Raw genomic sequence first — 17391 nt, 5'->3', positions numbered from 1 at the left:
CACCTGAGCTATTAGCCTCCACGAAGCTCTTCATATGGACCAGCTGCTAGAGGGGGACAAAGAGCCATACAGTGTTAACGTGGGTGACACGCAGCCAATTCTGCCCTGTGATAGGCTTGGCCCGAAGGGGGAGAATTGGTGGGGAGGCTGGCGGCTGAATGGGGGCTGGGAGCTGTTGAACAGAGTGGAGCTCAGGAGGGGACTCAGAGAGTTGCAGGGAGTGGTGCTGTGAAAACGGGGATGACGTTAATAACTCTCATAAATCACCAGCCTGGAACAGGGCTGAAGGTCTGTCTGTAAACCGGCCTGCGGAGGCAGCCTGGTCCCTGCTCCTGACAGCATGAGACTCCACCCAGGAGAGGGGCTGTAGCAGCCCTATGTAGGAGAGCTCACCAGGAATTTTCCATTCAAATATTTTCCAGTGGAAAATGCAGCTTCCACCAAACCAACATTTTCCCTGGGAAAATTCCCGTTATGCAGAATTGTTTCACGGCGGGGTCAAAACATTTCGGTTTGTTGGTGCCTCGTAGGAGTTCTGATTTTGGTGCCTCGTGTTCCCATTCTCCTCCATGGACCAGCCTCCCTGGGTGGAGTATATTTCCCATGATGCACCACAGTGCCCCCTCTGATTGAGGTGCCAGAGTTCCGTGGCTGCAGTGTGTCATGGGAAATGTAGTCTGGCCAGGGAGCTCAGCCAACAGAGAAGAATGTGACTGAATTACATCTGGTGCCCACAATTCAGGAAGGATGTGGATAAATTGGACAATTTTTAAATCAAGATTGGATGTTTTCCTAAAAGATCTGTTCTGGGGATTACTATGGGGCAGGTCTCTGGCCTGTGTCATACGGGAGGTCAGACTCGCTGATCACAATGGTCTGTTCTGGCCTTGATCTTTCTGAATCTATGAACTCCCCTGAGGCCCTGGGCAGCTCGGGCAGTTCATTATCAAACCAAGCCGATAAAAACAGTACGTTTGGACATTTCCGAATTAAAATGTCAATTTGGGGCAAAAACAAAGGATGGAATATTGGAACGTCCCACGAGATGGAAACTCTGATTTCCTCCCAGCTTTACTATACACACAGTGTGCTGCTGGGGGCACAGCCAGAGAGTTAAAGCTCCTTGAGGCCTCACCGCGGCGTGAGATCTGTGCGCTGCCCCTGTAACGATGCTGGTTCTGGTGGGACCCCACTGAGAGTGCCAATTCAGGACAAATTGCTTAAAGCAGGGCAGTTACAGCCCAAGGCTGGGGTTTCTGTGCACACCGAGGCAAACCAAACCGGCCAAACAGAGAAGACTTTGGTTTTACCCCACTAGCTAACCACAAGTCACACAAGCAATTCCCTCAGACACTCCGGTTTCCCAGTATCACCACCAGTGCCACTTGTTATGGGGACGAATGGTTATGAAAACCAATACCCCAGTAAAAGAGAAAAGGTTCTCTCGATCCCAAAGCAAAAGTGGATGGGAATCTGGGAGGCAGTGACCATGAGTTGGTTGAGTTCAGGATCCTGACGCAGGGAAGAAAGGTAAGCAGCAGGATACGGACCCTGGACTTCAGGAAAGCAGACTTCGACTCCCTCAGGGAACAGATGGCCAGGATCCCCTGGGGGACTAACATGAAGGGGAAGGGAGTCCAGGAGAGCTGGCTGTATTTCAAGGAATCCCTGTTGAGGTTACAGGGACAAACCATCCAGATGAGTCGAAAGAATAGTAAACATGGCAGGCGACCAGCTTGGCTTAATGGTGAAAACCTAGCGGATCTTAAACATAAAAAAGAAGCTTACAAGAAGTGGAAGGTTGGACATATGACCAGGGAAGAGTATAAAAATATTGCTCGGGCATGTAGGAAAGATATCAGGAGGGCCAAATCGCACCTGGAGCTGCAGCTAGCAAGAGATGTCAAGAGTAACAAGAAGGGTTTCTTCAGGTATGTTGGCAACAAAAAGAAAGCCAAGGAAAGTGTGGGCCCCTTACTGAATGAGGGAGGCAACCTAGTGACAGAGGATGTGGAAAAAGCTAATGTACTCAATGCTTTTTTTGCCTCTGTCTTCACGAACAAGGTCAGCTCCCAGACTGCTGCGCTGGGCATCACAAAATGGGGAGTAGATGGCCAGCCCTCTGTGGAGATAGAGGTGGTTAGGGACTATTTAGAAAAGCTGGACGTGCACAAGTCCATGGGGCCGGACGAGTTGCATCCGAGAGTGCTGAAGGAATTGGCGGCTGTGATTGCAGAGCCCTTGGCCATTATCTTTGAAAACTCGTGGCGAACGGGGGAAGTCCCAGATGACTGGAAAAAGGCTAATGTAGTGCCAATCTTTAAAAAAGGGAAGAAGGAGGATCCTGGGAACTACAGGCCAGTCAGCCTCACCTCAGTCCCTGGAAAAATCATGGAGCAGGTCCTCAAAGAATCAATCCTGAAGCACTTACATGAGAGGAAAGTGATCAGGAACAGTCAGCATGGATTCACCAAGGGAAGGTCATGCCTGACTAATCTAATCGCCTTTTATGATGAGATTACTGGTTCTGTGGATGAAGGGAAAGCAGTGGATGTATTGTTTCTTGACTTTAGCAAAGCTTTTGACACGGTCTCCCACAGTATTCTTGTCAGCAAGTTAAGGAAGTATGGGCTGGATGAATGCACTATAAGGTGGGTAGAAAGCTGGCTAGATTGTCGGGCTCAACGGGTAGTGATCAATGGCTCCATGTCTAGTTGGCAGCCGGTGTCAAGTGGAGTGCCCCAGGGGTCAGTCCTGGGGCCGGTTTTGTTCAATATCTTCATAAATGATCTGGAGGATGGTGTGGATTGCACTCTCAGCAAATTTGCGGATGATACTAAACTGGGAGGAGTGGTAGATACGCTGGAGGGGAGGGATAGGATACAGAAGGACCTAGACAAATTGGAGGATTGGGCCAAAAGAAATCTGATGAGGTTCAATAAGGATAAGTGCAGGGTCCTACACTTAGGATGGAAGAATCCAATGCACCGCTACAGACTAGGGACCGAATGGCTAGGCAGCAGTTCTGCGGAAAAGGACCTAGGGGTGACAGTGACGAGAAGCTGGATATGAGTCGGCAGTGTGCCCTTGTTGCCAAGAAGGCCAATGGCATTTTGGGATGTATAAGTAGGGGCATAGCGAGCAGATCGAGGGACGTGATCGTTCCCCTCTATTCGACACTGGTGAGGCCTCATCTGGAGTACTGTGTCCAGTTTTGGGCCCCACACTACAAGAAGGATGTGGATAAATTGGAGAGAGTCCAGCGAAGGGCAACAAAAATGATTAGGGGTCTAGAGCACATGACTTATGAGGAGAGGCTGAGGGAGCTGGGATTGTTTAGTCTGCAGAAAAGAAGAATGAGAGGGGATTTGATAGCTGCTTTCAACTACCTGAAAGGGGGTTCCAAAGAGGATGGCTCTAGACTGTTCTCAATGGTAGCAGATGACAGAACGAGGAGTAATGGTCTCAAGTTGCAATGGGGGAGGTTTAGATTGGATATTAGGAAAAACTTTTTCACTAAGAGGGTGGTGAAACACTGGAATGCGTTACCTAGGGAGGTGGTAGAATCTCCTTCCTTAGAGGTTTTTAAGGTCAGGCTTGACAAAGCCCTGGCTGGGATGATTTAACTGGGAATTGGTCCTGCTTCGAGCAGGGGGTTGGACTAGATGACCTTCTGGGGTTCCTTCCAACCCTGATATTCTATGATTCTATGAAAGGACCAAGCCCCAGGTCAATAAATAAATCAGATCTTACCCACAAATCACGTGGTTGCCAATCCATTAGAATCTAAAATCTAAAGGTTTATTCATAAAAGGAAAAGATAGAGATGAGAGCTAGAATTGGTTAAATGGAATCAATGACACACAACAATGGCAAGGTTCTTGGTTCAGGCTTGTAGCAGGGATAGAATAAACGGCAGGTTCAAATCAAGTCTCTGGAGAACATCCCCAGCTGGGTTTGGGTCATTCAGTCCTTGGTTCCGAGCTTCAGTGTAGCAAAGTCCCTCCAGAGGTAGGAAGCAGGATTGAAGACAAGATGGAGGAGCTGCAGCAGCTTTCTATAGTCTCTTGCCATGTGGCCTCTCTTTCTTTGTCCCAAGGACAAGCTGCCCAGCACATGGCCTGGAAACACCTCAGCGTTCGGTCCCTAGGCAGGTCCCTGCACACCTGGCTGAGTCCCCAGGCGTGTCTGCCTTCTCTCAATGGGTCAGCTGTACAGCTGATGGTCCTTAATGGGCCATCCAGCAGGCTAGGCAGAGCTGACACCAACTTGTCTGGGGTGTCACCCAGAAGCAGAGCACAAGTTTGAACTACAGACAGTCTAGAGCTAATACTTATAACTTTAAATACAAAAATGATACATGCCCAGAGACAGCATAATCATAACCAGCAAACCATAACCTCATCTTAGACACCTTATTTGACCCCCTTTATACAAGATTTGGTGCCACTACAGGGCCTTGGTTGCAACAATGATCTATACGGTCCCAGATTATGTCAATAACGTCACAGCGCCTCTCTGCTAATGACCCTGAGGGCCAGTCAGGCCTCCCGAAATTAATTCAGGGCAGTCCCACGGCCTGGATGCTCTGTACGAGGCCAGACTGGGTGATCACCATGGTCCTGTCTGGCCTGGGAATCTATGAATCCACCCGGGAAGGCTTAAAACCGTCCCTAAGGAAGGGAGTGGGGGACCCTACAGTGAGTGAGCCCGGGGAGACACTAGACAAGTCCATCCCCTGGGGCCTCAGTCAGTGTCAGGAATGAGGGGAGAGCAGGTGGGAGAAGGGCGCCCGGCTACGCCCGCCGTGTTGAGCGGGGCCTTGTTGGGGTTCGCAGCCACAGCACAGCATCCCCGACATCTTCATCTGGATGATGAGCAATGGCAAGCGCATCGCCTACGCCCGCATCCCCTCCAAGGACATCCTGTACTCCATCGTGGACGAGGAGACCGGCAAGGACTGTGCCAAAGTGAAGACCGTCTTCCTGAGGGTAACCGGCCTGTGCTCGGATGGGGCCACCACGGCCCATGCAAGACGGGGGGATGGAGAGAGAGACAGGAGGAAGAGGGGCAGGTGAAGAGAGGCAGGGGAGGTGCATAGAGGCATAGAGGCTTGGGGGAAGGGCAGGAAGGAGCCGAGTGTCGGGTACCGGGGGCTGCTGCAGGTGCGGTACCAGAACCTGAGCTGTAAGCGTGGGAGGCCTCCTGCTAGGTTACACACAACAGGGGTAGGTGGGGAAGACAATGAAAAATGCCAGGTGGCTCTGAGCCCATAGGGCAGGAGGTGGAGGGTGGGTTGGACAGCGCGGTGGGTCTGACCCCACAGGGCAGGAGGTGGAGGGTGGGTTGGATGGTGCGGTGGGTCTGGCCCCACAGGGCAGGAGGTGGAGGGTGGGCTGAATGGCACGGTGGGTCTGACCCCGTAGGGCAGGAGGTGGAGAGTGGGCTGAATGGCACAGTGGGTCTGACCCCGTAGGGCAGGAGGTGGAGGGTGGGCTGAATGGCACGGTGGGTCTGACCCCGTAGGGCAGGAGGTGGGTCTGAGCCCGTAGGGCAGGAGGTGGGTCTGGTCTGGCGTGCCCTGTGCCCCAGCTGAAGCTCTCTCCCTGTGCCCAGCTGCCCGGGAAGAGGGGCTTCGGGCCGGCCGGCTGGACGGTGCAGGCCAAGATGGAGATCTACCTGTGGCTGGGCCTCAACAAGCAGTGCAAGGACTTCCTGAGTGGCCTGCCCTGCGGCTTTGAGGAGAAGAAAGCCAGCAAGGGCCTCGGCCTCCAGGCCTTCCCACCCATCAGCCTCCTCTACACGAGTAAGAGCTGCCCGCTCTCCCTCTGCTCCCTCGGGTGCTGCTCCTGGGAGCCTGTGCTGGGCGAGGGCTGGCGGCTGCTGCCCTGGGCTAGACCCTGGAGTCACTCCCAGGGCCACGCGGGGATTGATGGCAGCCTGGTGTGGGGAGCCGTGCTGCCCCACAGGAAGCCTGCGGGGAGACTGTCCTTCTGGTCCCCTTCCTGCCCCACGTGGTCCGTCCCTACTGAGCCCATCAGCCATGGGTCAGGAGAGGCCACAGTGCAGGAAATCTGTGCAGTGGAAATCTGCAAGGCAGCCCCAGCATGCTGCGCGTCCCGCATGCACCACTCCATCCGGAGCAGCCCCAGCCCAGAGACGGAAACCGCCCAGGTCCTGGGGAAGTTTGGATCCACGTTGTGCATCTCTCCCCAGTGTCCATGCTAATCCCTGCCCCAAATGCCCCGGAGTGTCCTGCTCTGAGCTCCGCGGCTCAGGACACCTCTGGTGCTGCCTGCGACGGGAGTCTCACCCCCTCCTTTCCTCCCAGAAAAGCAGGTGTTCCAGCTCCGAGCCCACATGTACCAGGCCCGGAGCTTGTTCGCCGCAGACAGCAGCGGTCTCTCCGACCCCTTTGCCCGGGTTTTCTTCATCACCCAGGGCCAGTGCACTGAGGTAAGAGACAGGCCCCTAAACCGGGGACGGGGAGGTTGGGCGGGTTTGCATCTGAACTTGCTGGGCTGAATTTCTGGGCCGCCAGACTGCAGCAAACCTGGTGGAAGCGGGAGGGGTAATGAAAACACCGCACATCAAGTGCTGCCTGGACGTATAACACGCTCGCAAAGAGCGAGAGGTGCCCCTCTGGGCTGGCCCACGGCGGGATAACAGTTTACTTAGCGCTGCTAGCTGATGGAGATTCCCTTTTAGCTCAAGCCAGGGAGGGCTGCACTGGGGCTGTAAAGATCAGGGGTTTGAACCCTGCTGGGTGCTGTTGGACATGCACCAAATGACTGATCCTGACAACTCCCCTGGGGGTACCTGTCGTGATCCCCACTTTACATGGAGAGAAACTGATACACGAGCAGACTAAGTGTCCTGCCTGTGGTCGGACAGAGAGTCAGTGTCGGAGCTCTGGGGAGCTCCCAGCGCTGTGCTTCAGCCACTAGACCTCACTTCTCCTTCACTTGGGGCCTTCACCATGTGGCCAAGGCTCACCCAACACAGGCAAAGCTCTGCCAGCTGGGAGGAGATTGCCTCCAGGCTTCCCGGCTCCGGGACCCGCCTTCTCGCCTCCATAATTTTAAAGCAGCCATCTTGTATCTCCAATGGGTTGGTGCGGGAAGTACCAGGAGAGTCCGTCTGCCCCTCTCCTCCCTGTAACCACAGCCCTGGTGCTATTTCCCCTTCCTGCTCCTCCAGGTGCTCAACGAGACGCTGTGCCCGACCTGGGACCAGCTGCTGGTCTTCGACAACGTGGAGCTCTACGGAGAGGCCCACGAGATGCGGGATGACCCCCCCATTATCGTCATTGAGATCTACGACCAGGACACGGTGGTGAGGGAGCGCCCCGGCCCAGCCCGCTGGGAGCACAGTGCCAGGGACTGGGGTGGCGGATTAGTCACGGGCACACACCGTGTTGGTGTTGGCTGTGGAGAGCCACTTGTCCCCCGGCACCCTCCCTAACTACCCCCGGGCACCACCTCCCAGGCAGAAGGAAGAAGCTGCAGAACACCAGGGCTGGGGCAATTATACAGCCGGTGCTGCTCGTTACCGGCTGCCTCAGTGGCACGGAGAGGCTGAAATTTCCTGCTGATGTGAGAGAGAGTCAGCGACTGTGAGGCCGAAGGCAGGGAGACGATAGTCAGGCCTTTACCTCTGCACAGCACCTCAGTCCCGACCCACAGCCCCCCTGCTGTCTGCTCCTGGCCCCCAGCTCTGCCAATGCCCCTCAATCCCGACCCACAGCCCCCCGCTGTCTGCTCCTGGCCCCCAGCTCTGCCAATGCCCCTCAATCCCGACCCACAGCCCCCCGCTGTCTGCTCCTGGCCCCCAGCTCTGCCAATGCCCCTCAATCCCGACCCACAGCCCCCCGCTGTCTGCTCCTGGCACCCAGCTCTGCCAATGCCTCTCAATCCCGATCCACAGCCCCCCTGCTGTCTGCTCCTGGCCCCCAGCTCTGCCAGTGCCCCTCAATCCCGACCCACAGCCCCCCGCTGTCTGCTCCTGGCCCCCAGCTCTGCCAATGCCCCTCAATCCCGACCCACAGCCCCCCGCTGTCTGCTCCTGGCACCCAGCTCTGCCAATGCCCCTCAATCCCGACCCACAGCCCCCCGCTGTCTGCTCCTGGCACCCAGCTCTGCCAATGCCTCTCAATCCCGATCCACAGCCCCCCTGCTGTCTGCTCCTGGCCCCCAGCTCTGCCAGTGCCCCTCAATCCCGACCCACAGCCTCCTGCTATCCACTCCTGGCCCCCAGCTCTGCCAATGGCCCTCCCTCCTGACCTCAAGCCCCCTACTATCAACCCCTGCCCCCCCAGCTTTGCCGAGGCCCCTTAGTCCCTACCTGCAGCCCCCTGGCTGTTCCAGCACAGGGCTCCCCACACACAGGGGCCAGGGGTCGCGATATAATAAGGAGGTGCCAGCCATGAAGTGACCCTGGCGTCCACAGACCCCTGGAGAACCGGGCAGAATCTCTTGATTCAGCGAGTCCTGCAGGCTCTTCCTCTCCATCCACTTGCCGATCAGCTTTCCGCACAAACCTGCCCGCCCAGGCTGGGGGGAGCCGTGGGGCTGGGCTGGGGGGTGGGGAAGTAGCCTCCTGGAACATGCCCAAGCTCTCTCCCTGCCTTTCCAGGGCAAGGCGGACTTCATGGGCCGCACCTTTGCCAAGCCGGTGGTGAAGATGTCGGACGAGGACTACGGCCCCCCGCGCTTCCCGCCCCAGCTGGAGTACTACCAGATCTACCGGGGCAACTCCACGGCCGGGGACCTGCTGGCCGCCTTCGAGCTGCTCCAGGTAAGAGCCCAGCCCACGGAGCGAGGTAGCAGATAATTCCACCCTGGGCGAGCCCCCTCCCCACGGCTCTGGGAGCTGCGCCGGCCACGTGGGGTGCTGGATGCGGCTCGTGTATCGCCGCGGGCGTGAGCTGGAGACGCTCCCAGGAGAGACGGGTGAGCACAGCCCCTACCAGCTCAGCCTGCAGGCTCTCCTGGTGGAGGTGCAGCAGTGGGTCTAGGCTAAGTCCTCGCTCAGCAAGTCCCCGCTTCCCGCTGGCTGGGGTGAGGCCTATGCTGACGAATGGAAGAGCAGGGGGCAGCATGTTGGGGTGGGGTCTGCTCCTGGCATTTCACGCAGTCACCCCTGGACGGACCCCAATGACTTGCGCTTGGCTAGCGTGCCTCCCGGACAGGAAGCCAGCCTGGACTGGAGACGCCCAGGGAAGGCGAATCCACCCCTTCCCTTGGGTGTTTCTTCCAGTGGTTAATCACCTGCGCTGGTAAAGACGCCCGGTGCTAACACTGCCCGCTGGCCTGCCTCTTGCCAACTCTAGTACACCGTTGCTATCGTGGCAGGTGCCAAGGGGCAAGTCTCCTGGAGCTCAAACAGTAGAGTTGCCTCTTTCAGCCATGAGGGTCCCAGGTTTGAGAGCCAGCCGGGGGCCAATCGCCTCTGTTTGGGGGTGCAGCCCGGTGAGTGCATGCCACACGCAGAGGAGCATGTCTCGTAGCACCATGCCGGGGAGCTGCCTGGCGGGGTTTTAGCTGCATGTCTGTCGGGACGGGGTGTCTTGGAGCTGAACCTCATCTCAGTGCTCCTCACTTGGGATGGCTTCAGTCATCTGGGCATGGAGCAATACACGCTGAGGAGCGAATGCAGGAACGTAAAACCCTCCTGTCCCGACCGGGCACGGGGGAACTGGCGAAGGAGGCCCTGGCTGGACGCTTGTGCGGCGTTTCGATGGAGCGGCTCCTAATCGGTGTTGTGTCTCTTCCAGATCGGCCCAGCTGGCAAGTCGGACCTGCCTCCGATCGATGGGCCGACAGACACGGAGCAGGGTCCCATCCTGCCGGTGCCCTTGGGGATCCGACCTGTGCTGAGTAAATACAGAGTGGAGGTAATAACCCCAGGGATGCTGCTCATCCACAGGTCCGGCTGCTTCCTGGGTCGCTGGCTTTTGGTGTTTGGGTTCACAATGGTGTCAATAAGCAGCACAAATGGCCACGTCCGAATTGCATGGCAGAGGCAATGTGGGGCTGTTTCGGCTGGGGCTGGGGATGCTTAGGAGAGCCCATTATAATGTTTGGGGCGTGGTCCAGACTCAGCGCTGGGTACCCTGGCATGGCTGGAGAGCAGGGAAGCTTGCTCCACCGCTGGATGTCAGAGGGGGAGGCTCTCAGCCAGGGCCAGGCAGCCCGGGGGCTGTGTCTCCCCAGCCGATATCACACCACGGCCATTTACCATGGGCACTCCAGCCCCTTGCGCCAGCTCCCAGTGCCACCTCCAGATGTCAGACGCAGGTCGTGGGCGGCTCTCCGCTCCTCACCTCGGCGCCTTCCCTTCGGCCCAGATCCTGTTCTGGGGCCTGCGGGACCTGAAGCGGGTGAACCTGGCCCAGGTGGACCGGCCCCGGGTGGACATCGAGTGCGCCGGCAAGGGCGTCCAGTCGGCCCTGATCCAGAACTACAAGAAAAACCCCAACTTCAGCACCCTGGTCAAGTGGTTTGAAGTGGTGAGTCCAGCCTGCTTCGGGGGAGGGGGGATAGCTGACCCCTGCCTGGCCGGGGAGAGGCCATTCCTACCCCTCCTGGGCAGGGCTAGGGTTCGGAGCCCAGGGGGGTCCAGCAGGAGCAGCTGGTCTGGGTGGGGGGGCTAGTGGCCTTTGCGCTAGCCTGGGATCCAGCTCCTTCCTGAGTTCTTATCCTGACTTGGGCAGCGACTCCCTGGGTGGCCATGGGCAAGTCACTGATCCTCTCTGCCTCAGTTTCCCCACTGGGCCGATAAGGGCTGCGGGGCTCTGTTTGGCAGTGCTGACGCAGCGCCATGTCACGAAGGCACCAACTGGCACTTTGCCTCTATTAACATAGGCCGGTTAGTAGGGCCCCATCCCCTACTCGCATGATTTGGGGTCCTGCGCTCTCCCCCACTGGAAAGCAATCCCCTTCTCCCCTGCCGAGAGAGGGGCCCAAACCCAGGGGTCCTTTGAGGGCTGCCCTTCCCCTGATGCCAGTGAGTCCTGCTTGGCTGGGGAAGGAAACTGAATTAGCATTCACCCTCTGATGGGATCCTGGTCTGAGCCAGGAAGGGGGCTTATCCCCTCCCCCAAAATAACCCCTGACCCCCTGCAACGGGGACCGTTCCCTTCCAGGATCTCCCAGAGAACGAGCTGCTCCACCCACCCCTGAACATCCGGGTGGTGGACTGCCGGGCCTTTGGCCGGTACACGCTGGTGGGCTCCCACGCCGTCAGCTCCCTGCGGAGGTTCATCCACCGGCCCCCGGACAAGAAATCCCAGCACTGGAACACTGCAGGTACCAGTCGGGGGGCAGATGCCCTGGGCTGCGTGTGGCCCCCGGCGGGCTACCGAGCCGGGCAGGGATGGGCAGAGAGTGATAGACAGGATGTGGTGTTTCCTGCTCATTAAAGCGTCTACCTGAGCAGAGGGCAGGCCGAGAGCCAGGCAGGGCTCCCGGGAGGGAGCATCGGGTCAGAGCAAGGGACAGGGGGTCGGATGGGTGGGAGATTCACGGGCTTGTTCAGCGGGTCGATATCTACCAAAGGCGTCAGTCTCCCTGTGGAACCCACCCAGGCCCCGATCACACAGCCCAGCTCCGGGCCGGTGCAGGCCCAGTTCTCTACCGCCGCAGCATCTCCACTCGGCCCCGGGGCAGGGGCCGCGTAGGAAAGCTCCGTGCGTGCAGATGGCACCACGGGAGGAAGAAATAACCCCAGGGATTAGAGGGGCAAAGGTGACCTCTTGCGCAGCCACGCAGGCTCCTCCTCAGCGAGCCCACAGTGGCCTCAGCCGAGAGGCCAAGGGGACTGAACTCCTCTCTCGCTTCCTAGCCCCCCTGGGTTGGGATAGGGGCAGCATCAGCAGCGGACGACGCCTCCGTCTACACGGCACCTGTGCTGTGGATAGGTAGAAGCCGCCCGTCCCCCAGGCCGTCCCCCCAGCTCCGTGCTCCAGCATGAAATTCTCACTCATCCATGTGTGTGCTAGCTGGTATTGCTGGTGTGAATGCCATCCATGTGGCCCGTCCCCTGACAGCGACTCCGGCTGAGTTGGGTTTTCCTTTGAGGGCAGGTGTTTCCTTTTCTCTGATTCTTGTTTCTGAGACAGTTCCCATTTCTTGTCTCTCTTCCCCATCACCCGCCTCCCTCGCATTCTTGCTCTCTGATCTCTTCGGGTCTCCTCTACACTGGCTCTTCTCTGCCTCTCTCTCTCTCTCTCTGTCCTCTGTCCAGCTAAACTGCTCAACGGCTATTTGGCCCTAGCAAACAGAGGCCCATACTATCGCCTCCCAGGTGAAATTGTCATCAGCATGGAACCGGAGGTGCCTATCAAGAAGATGGAGACCATGGTGAAGTTGGAGGCTGTGAGTATCCGAGCAGCCAAGCTCATTCCATGAGCGGTGTGTTTTTTCACAATGCTACAGACCCCCGGCGGGTGCTCCACCCAAAGCAGAGGCCACCCATGTGGTGGGACGTGTCACCAAACTGATGCCCTGAGTGAAAGGCGTAGGCTGGCCCCCATGCTGGCCTGGGTGGATGCACACAGTGCTACCTGCAGAGAGAGCCCCCGTTCGGGACTGAGAGCACATAGATATTGGAATTCTGCTTCAAAGAGTAACAGGCCGGCACGCACAGCGCAACACGCGTGCAAACCAGGCTACCCCACACCAGTGTGCATGAGCAACCCTACAATAACAAACCAGCATGCACAGTCCAGCACGTATACAAACCAGGGTACTCCTTACCAGCAACCCTACAATAATAACCCGGCGTGCACAGTCCGGCACATATACAAACCAGGGTACCCCTCACCAGCAACCCTACAATAATAACCCGGCGTGCACAGTCCAGCCCATATACAAACCAGGGTACCCCTCACCAGCAACCCTACAATAACAAACCAGCATACACAGTCCAGCCCATATACAAACCAGGGTACACCTCACCAGCAACCCTACAATAATAACCCGGCGTGCACAGTCCGGCACATATACAAACCAGGGTACTCCTCACCAGCAACCCTACAATAACAAACCGGCATGCACAGTCCGGCACATATACAAACCAGGGTACCCCTCACCAGCAACCCTACAATAACAAACCGGCATGCGCAGCTGAAGAAGGGGAAAATGCCTGTATGTGCTCTGTGGATCCAGGCATTTCTCCTGAGCCCATCACCCTGCTATCTAGCACCGTGATATTTAACTGGCAGAGCAGGAGAAGAAGCGTCTCCCAACGGATCATCTTCCAAACTTTCCCTCGAGGTGTCCATGCCTGTTCACTTTTATTAATTGCAGTTGTTCATTTCAGGACATCAGACGCCTTGTTCGTTTCTTTGGGGGGGGGTGTCGTGCGTCTCTGTTCCCACCTCATTGTGGGTGGGTGTCGTGCGTGTGTGGGCAAAGCACAGAGGTGCGTCCTGGCTCGCTGCTGACGGTCTATTCTCCCCTGTTCCCTCTCGTTCCGGGCGGCAGAACTCCGATGCGGTGGTGAAGGTTGACATGGTAAGTGCTGGGCTTTGCCTTGCCCCTGCCCTCTGCTTGGCTTTGAGCAAGCCACGCTCGGCTTTGCTTGGCCTGCTGCAGAGCCCTCACCGGTGGTGTTGTTATGGGGCTGGTGGGGAAGCCGAGTCAGCTGGCACACACGCAGCATGGGCCTGACCCACAGCCCATTGACGTCAAGGGAGGCCTTCCTGTCTATTCACTGGGCACTGGACCCCACTCCTGTGCACATCTGTGATGAGCAGCGTCAGTGACAGCTGGAGCCGTGGGGCTAGACCAGTGGTTCTCAACCAGAGGTCCGGGGCCCCCGAGCCGATTTCAGGGGGTCCGCCAAGCAGGACCAGCATTAGACTTGCTTGAGGCGCAGGGCAGAAAGCCGAAGCCCCACCGCATGGGGCTGAAGCCTGAGGCCCTGAGCCCCGTCACCTGGGGTAGCTTTGTGGTGGCCCCTGTGGCGTGGGGCCCCAGGCAACTGCCCTGCTTGTGACCCCCTAACACCGGCCCTGGCTTTTATAGGCAGAAAACCAGTTGTTGTGGCCCAGGGGGACCATGGGGTTTTTCTAGCCTGTTGGGGGGGCCTCAGAAAGAAAATGGTTGAGAACCCCTGGGGTAGATGGTGCGGTGAGCCCAGAGCCAGCATGACCCCAATGGATGGGAGCCCCAAGTGGGGTTCTTACGGCCACCAAACCCGCACCCCCCCGCCAGCTCCCAGCGAAGAGCATAGAATCATAGAATCATAGAATATCAGGGTTGGAAGGGACCTCAGGAGGTCATCTAGTCCAACCCCCTGCTCAAAGCAGGACCAATCCCCAATCAAATCATCCCAGCCAGGGCTTTGTCAAGCCTGACCTTAAAAACTTCCAAGGAAGGAGATTCTACCACCTCCCTAGGTAACGCATTCCAGTGTTTCACCACCCTCCTAGTGAAAAAGTTTTTCCTAATATCCAACCTAGACCTCCCCCACTGCAATTTGAGACCATTACTCCTTGTCCTGTCCTCGTCTACCACTGAGAATAGTCTAGAACCATCCTCTCTGGAACCACCTCTCAGGTAGTTGAAAGCAGCTATCAAATCCCCCCTCATTCTTCTCTTCCGCAGACTAAACAATCCCAGTTCCCTCAGCCTCTCCTCATAAGTCATGTGTTCCAGACCCCTAATCATTTTTGTTGCCCTTCGCTGGACTCTCTCCAATTTATCCACGTCCTTCTTGTAGCGTGGGGCCCAAAACTGGACACAGTACTCCAGATGAGGCCTCACCAATGTCGAATAGAGGGGAACGATCACGTCCCTCGATCTGCTCGCTATGCCCCTACTTATACATCCCAAAATGCCATTGGCCTTCTTGGCAACAAGGGCACACTGCTGACTCATATCCAGCTTCTCGTCCACTGTAACCCCTAGGTCCTTTTCCACAGAACTGCTGCCTAGCCATTCGGTCCCTAGTCTGTAGCGGTGCATTGGGTTCTTCCGTCCTAAGTGCAGGACCCTGCACTTATCCTTATGGAACCTCATCAGGTTTCTTTTGGCCCAATCCTCCAATTTGTCTAGGTCCCTCTGTATCCTATCCCTGCCCTCCAGTGTATCTACCACTCCTCCCAGTTTAGTATCATCCGCAAATTTGCTGAGAGTGCAATCCACACCATCCTCCAGATCATTTATGAAGATATTGAACAATACCGGCCCCAGGACCGACCCCTGGGGCACTCCACTTGACACCGGCTGCCAACTAGACATGGAGCCATTGATCACTACCCGTTAAGCCCGACAATCTAGCCAACTTTCTACCCACCTTATAGTGCATTCATCCAGCCATACTTCTTTAACTTGCTGACAAGAATACTGTGGGAGACCGTGTCAAAAGCTTTGCTAAAGTCAAGAAACAATACATCCACTGCTTTCCCTTCATCCACAGAATCAGTAATCTCATCATAGAAGGCGATTAGATTAGTCAGGCATGACCTACCCTTGGTGAATCCATGCTGACTGTTCCTGATCACTTTTCTCTCGTGTAAGTGCTTCAGGATTGATTCCTTGAGGACCTGCTCCATGATTTTTCCGGGGACTGAGGTGAGGCTGACTGGCCTGTAGTTCCCAGGATCCTCCTTCTTCCCTTTTTTAAAGATTGGCACTACATTAGCCTTTTTCCAGTCATCCGGGACTTCCCCCGTTCGCCACGAGTTTTCAAAGATAATGGCCAATGGCTCTGCAATCACAGCCGCCAATTCCTTTAGCACTCTCGGATGCAACTCGTCCGGCCCCATGGACTTGTGCACGTCCAGCTTTTCTAAATAGTCCCTAACCACCTCTTTCTCCACAGAGGGCTGGCCATCTACTCCCCACGTTGCGATGCCCAGCGCAGCAGTCTGGGAGCTGACCTTGTTAGTGAAGACAGAGGCAAAAAAAGCATTGAGCACATTAGCTTTTTCCACATCCTCTGTCACTAGGTTGCCTCCCTCATTCAGTAAGGGGCCCACACTTTCCTTGGCTTTCTTCTTGTTGCCAACATACATGAAGAAACCCTTCTTGTTACTCTTGACATCTCTTGCTAGCTGCAGCTCCAGGTGCGATTTGGCCCTCCTGATTTCATTCCTACATGCCCGAGCAGACCCTCAGTAGGCTCCGTGACATCAATGGAGCAATCTGGAGTGACGCCGGCTGAGACTCTGGCCCCAGGAGTGCTGCGGGTGGGGTTTGGCCCTTGGCGGGCTGCCTGGGAACAGGGGGCTGGCAATGGATGCTGTTCAGAGCAGCGAGGAGCCCCAACCCAAACCTCCGCTCCCAACACCTCAGACTTTGCCAGTGGGTTCGAGCTCAGGGTTTGACCTCTGCAGCTTTGGGCTCCGCTCTTCCCAGCTGGGCTCTGAGCGGTAGCTAAAATGTCCCAAGACTGGGCCGGCCCTGTGGTCTCCAAGTACAGCACCAAATCTGCCGCTGACTCTCTGTGTGACTGGATGATTCACTTCACTGCTTTGTGCCTCAGTGTCCCCTACCTGAGCTAACAGTACACAGGATGGGTTGGGAGGGATCTATTTCCCCATCTTGGCTGCAGGGCTTTTTCAGCTTCTCCCCTCTTCTCTCTCACTCTTTCTCTCCCTCTGTTGTGCTCCTCCCACCCCGGCAGTCGGAAGAGGAGAAGGAGAAGAAGAAAAAGAAGAAGAAAGGAGGGGGAGAGGAGATAGAGGAAGAGGAGCCAGACGAAAGCATGCTGGATTGGTGGTCCAAGTACTTTGCTTCCATTGAGACTATGAAGGAGGTAGGAGCGGGGCAGGGAGGGAGGGGGCATGGGGTCCAGCCCATGGGAGAATTCACACTGCCAGGCACGGCTGAGTGGCTATTTCATCTCCTCAGGTTAACATTCTAGGGCCAGATTCCCCAACAGGCTCCAGTAGCTTGGCTGCTATGTGACACCAGAGCGGTGCCAAGGTCCCGGCAAATCTGGCCCCTAAGCACAAAGGTTGGGCATTTCTGGAGCAGCTCCCAGCAGAGGATATGGACATGCGCATTATCCCTGCAGAAGCATCGAAGCTGACAATGAGATACTGAGCCTTTTGTCTCTAGGTCGCTGATTCTTATCCGCTCTGAGCCCACTCCCCGTTGCGGCATACAGGGGCCTTCAAAGTAAAGGCTCTCCCAGCCAGTAAATGCCTCCAGCATCATGAGCCACCCCAGCATCCAGAACATAACTTAGAGCAGCCTCAAGTCAGCTCTAACTTGCACAGGGCTCTGGCCAACTGTCTGGCTGGGCCCAAAGGCCTATGGGATGCTAAGGTGGCTTAAAGCCTCCTTTACTCCTTCACACAAGAGCCAACTCACTTCTCACAGCCCCCTCTCCGTTCTCTTCCTGCCTTGTGGGCATGAGAGAGGAGTTTGCAGCTGG

At 56.6% G+C, this 17391-nt stretch overlaps 1 protein-coding gene across 8 annotated transcripts in view; it reads left to right on the top strand.

The window, feature by feature from the left end:
• The window catches only part of OTOF (otoferlin), a 216395-nt gene that overhangs the window by 174930 nt on the left and 24074 nt on the right, over positions 1–17391 (top strand). For 5 of the 8 annotated variants that reach the window (XM_074947327.1, XM_074947326.1, XM_074947325.1 and 2 more), the window contains 11 exons: positions 4839–4991; positions 5617–5806; positions 6332–6456; positions 7201–7335; positions 8635–8796; positions 9776–9895; positions 10349–10510; positions 11147–11309; positions 12247–12377; positions 13488–13517; positions 16636–16767. In XM_074947327.1, the coding sequence (XP_074803428.1) occupies positions 4839–4991; positions 5617–5806; positions 6332–6456; positions 7201–7335; positions 8635–8796; positions 9776–9895; positions 10349–10510; positions 11147–11309; positions 12247–12377; positions 13488–13517; positions 16636–16767 (1503 nt within the window). The remainder of the gene's footprint in view (positions 1–4838; positions 4992–5616; positions 5807–6331; positions 6457–7200; positions 7336–8634; positions 8797–9775; positions 9896–10348; positions 10511–11146; positions 11310–12246; positions 12378–13487; positions 13518–16635; positions 16768–17391) is intronic. The other 3 variants (XM_074947330.1, XM_074947329.1, XM_074947328.1) reach the window with 1 other exon arrangement.

The sequence above is a fragment of the Natator depressus genome, chromosome 3 (genome assembly GCF_965152275.1).
Source record: "Natator depressus isolate rNatDep1 chromosome 3, rNatDep2.hap1, whole genome shotgun sequence".
Classification (NCBI taxonomy): Eukaryota; Metazoa; Chordata; order Testudines; family Cheloniidae; genus Natator; species Natator depressus.
Note: the sequence above shows the minus strand (reverse complement) of the source record. Positions and strands in the feature narration are given on the sequence as shown.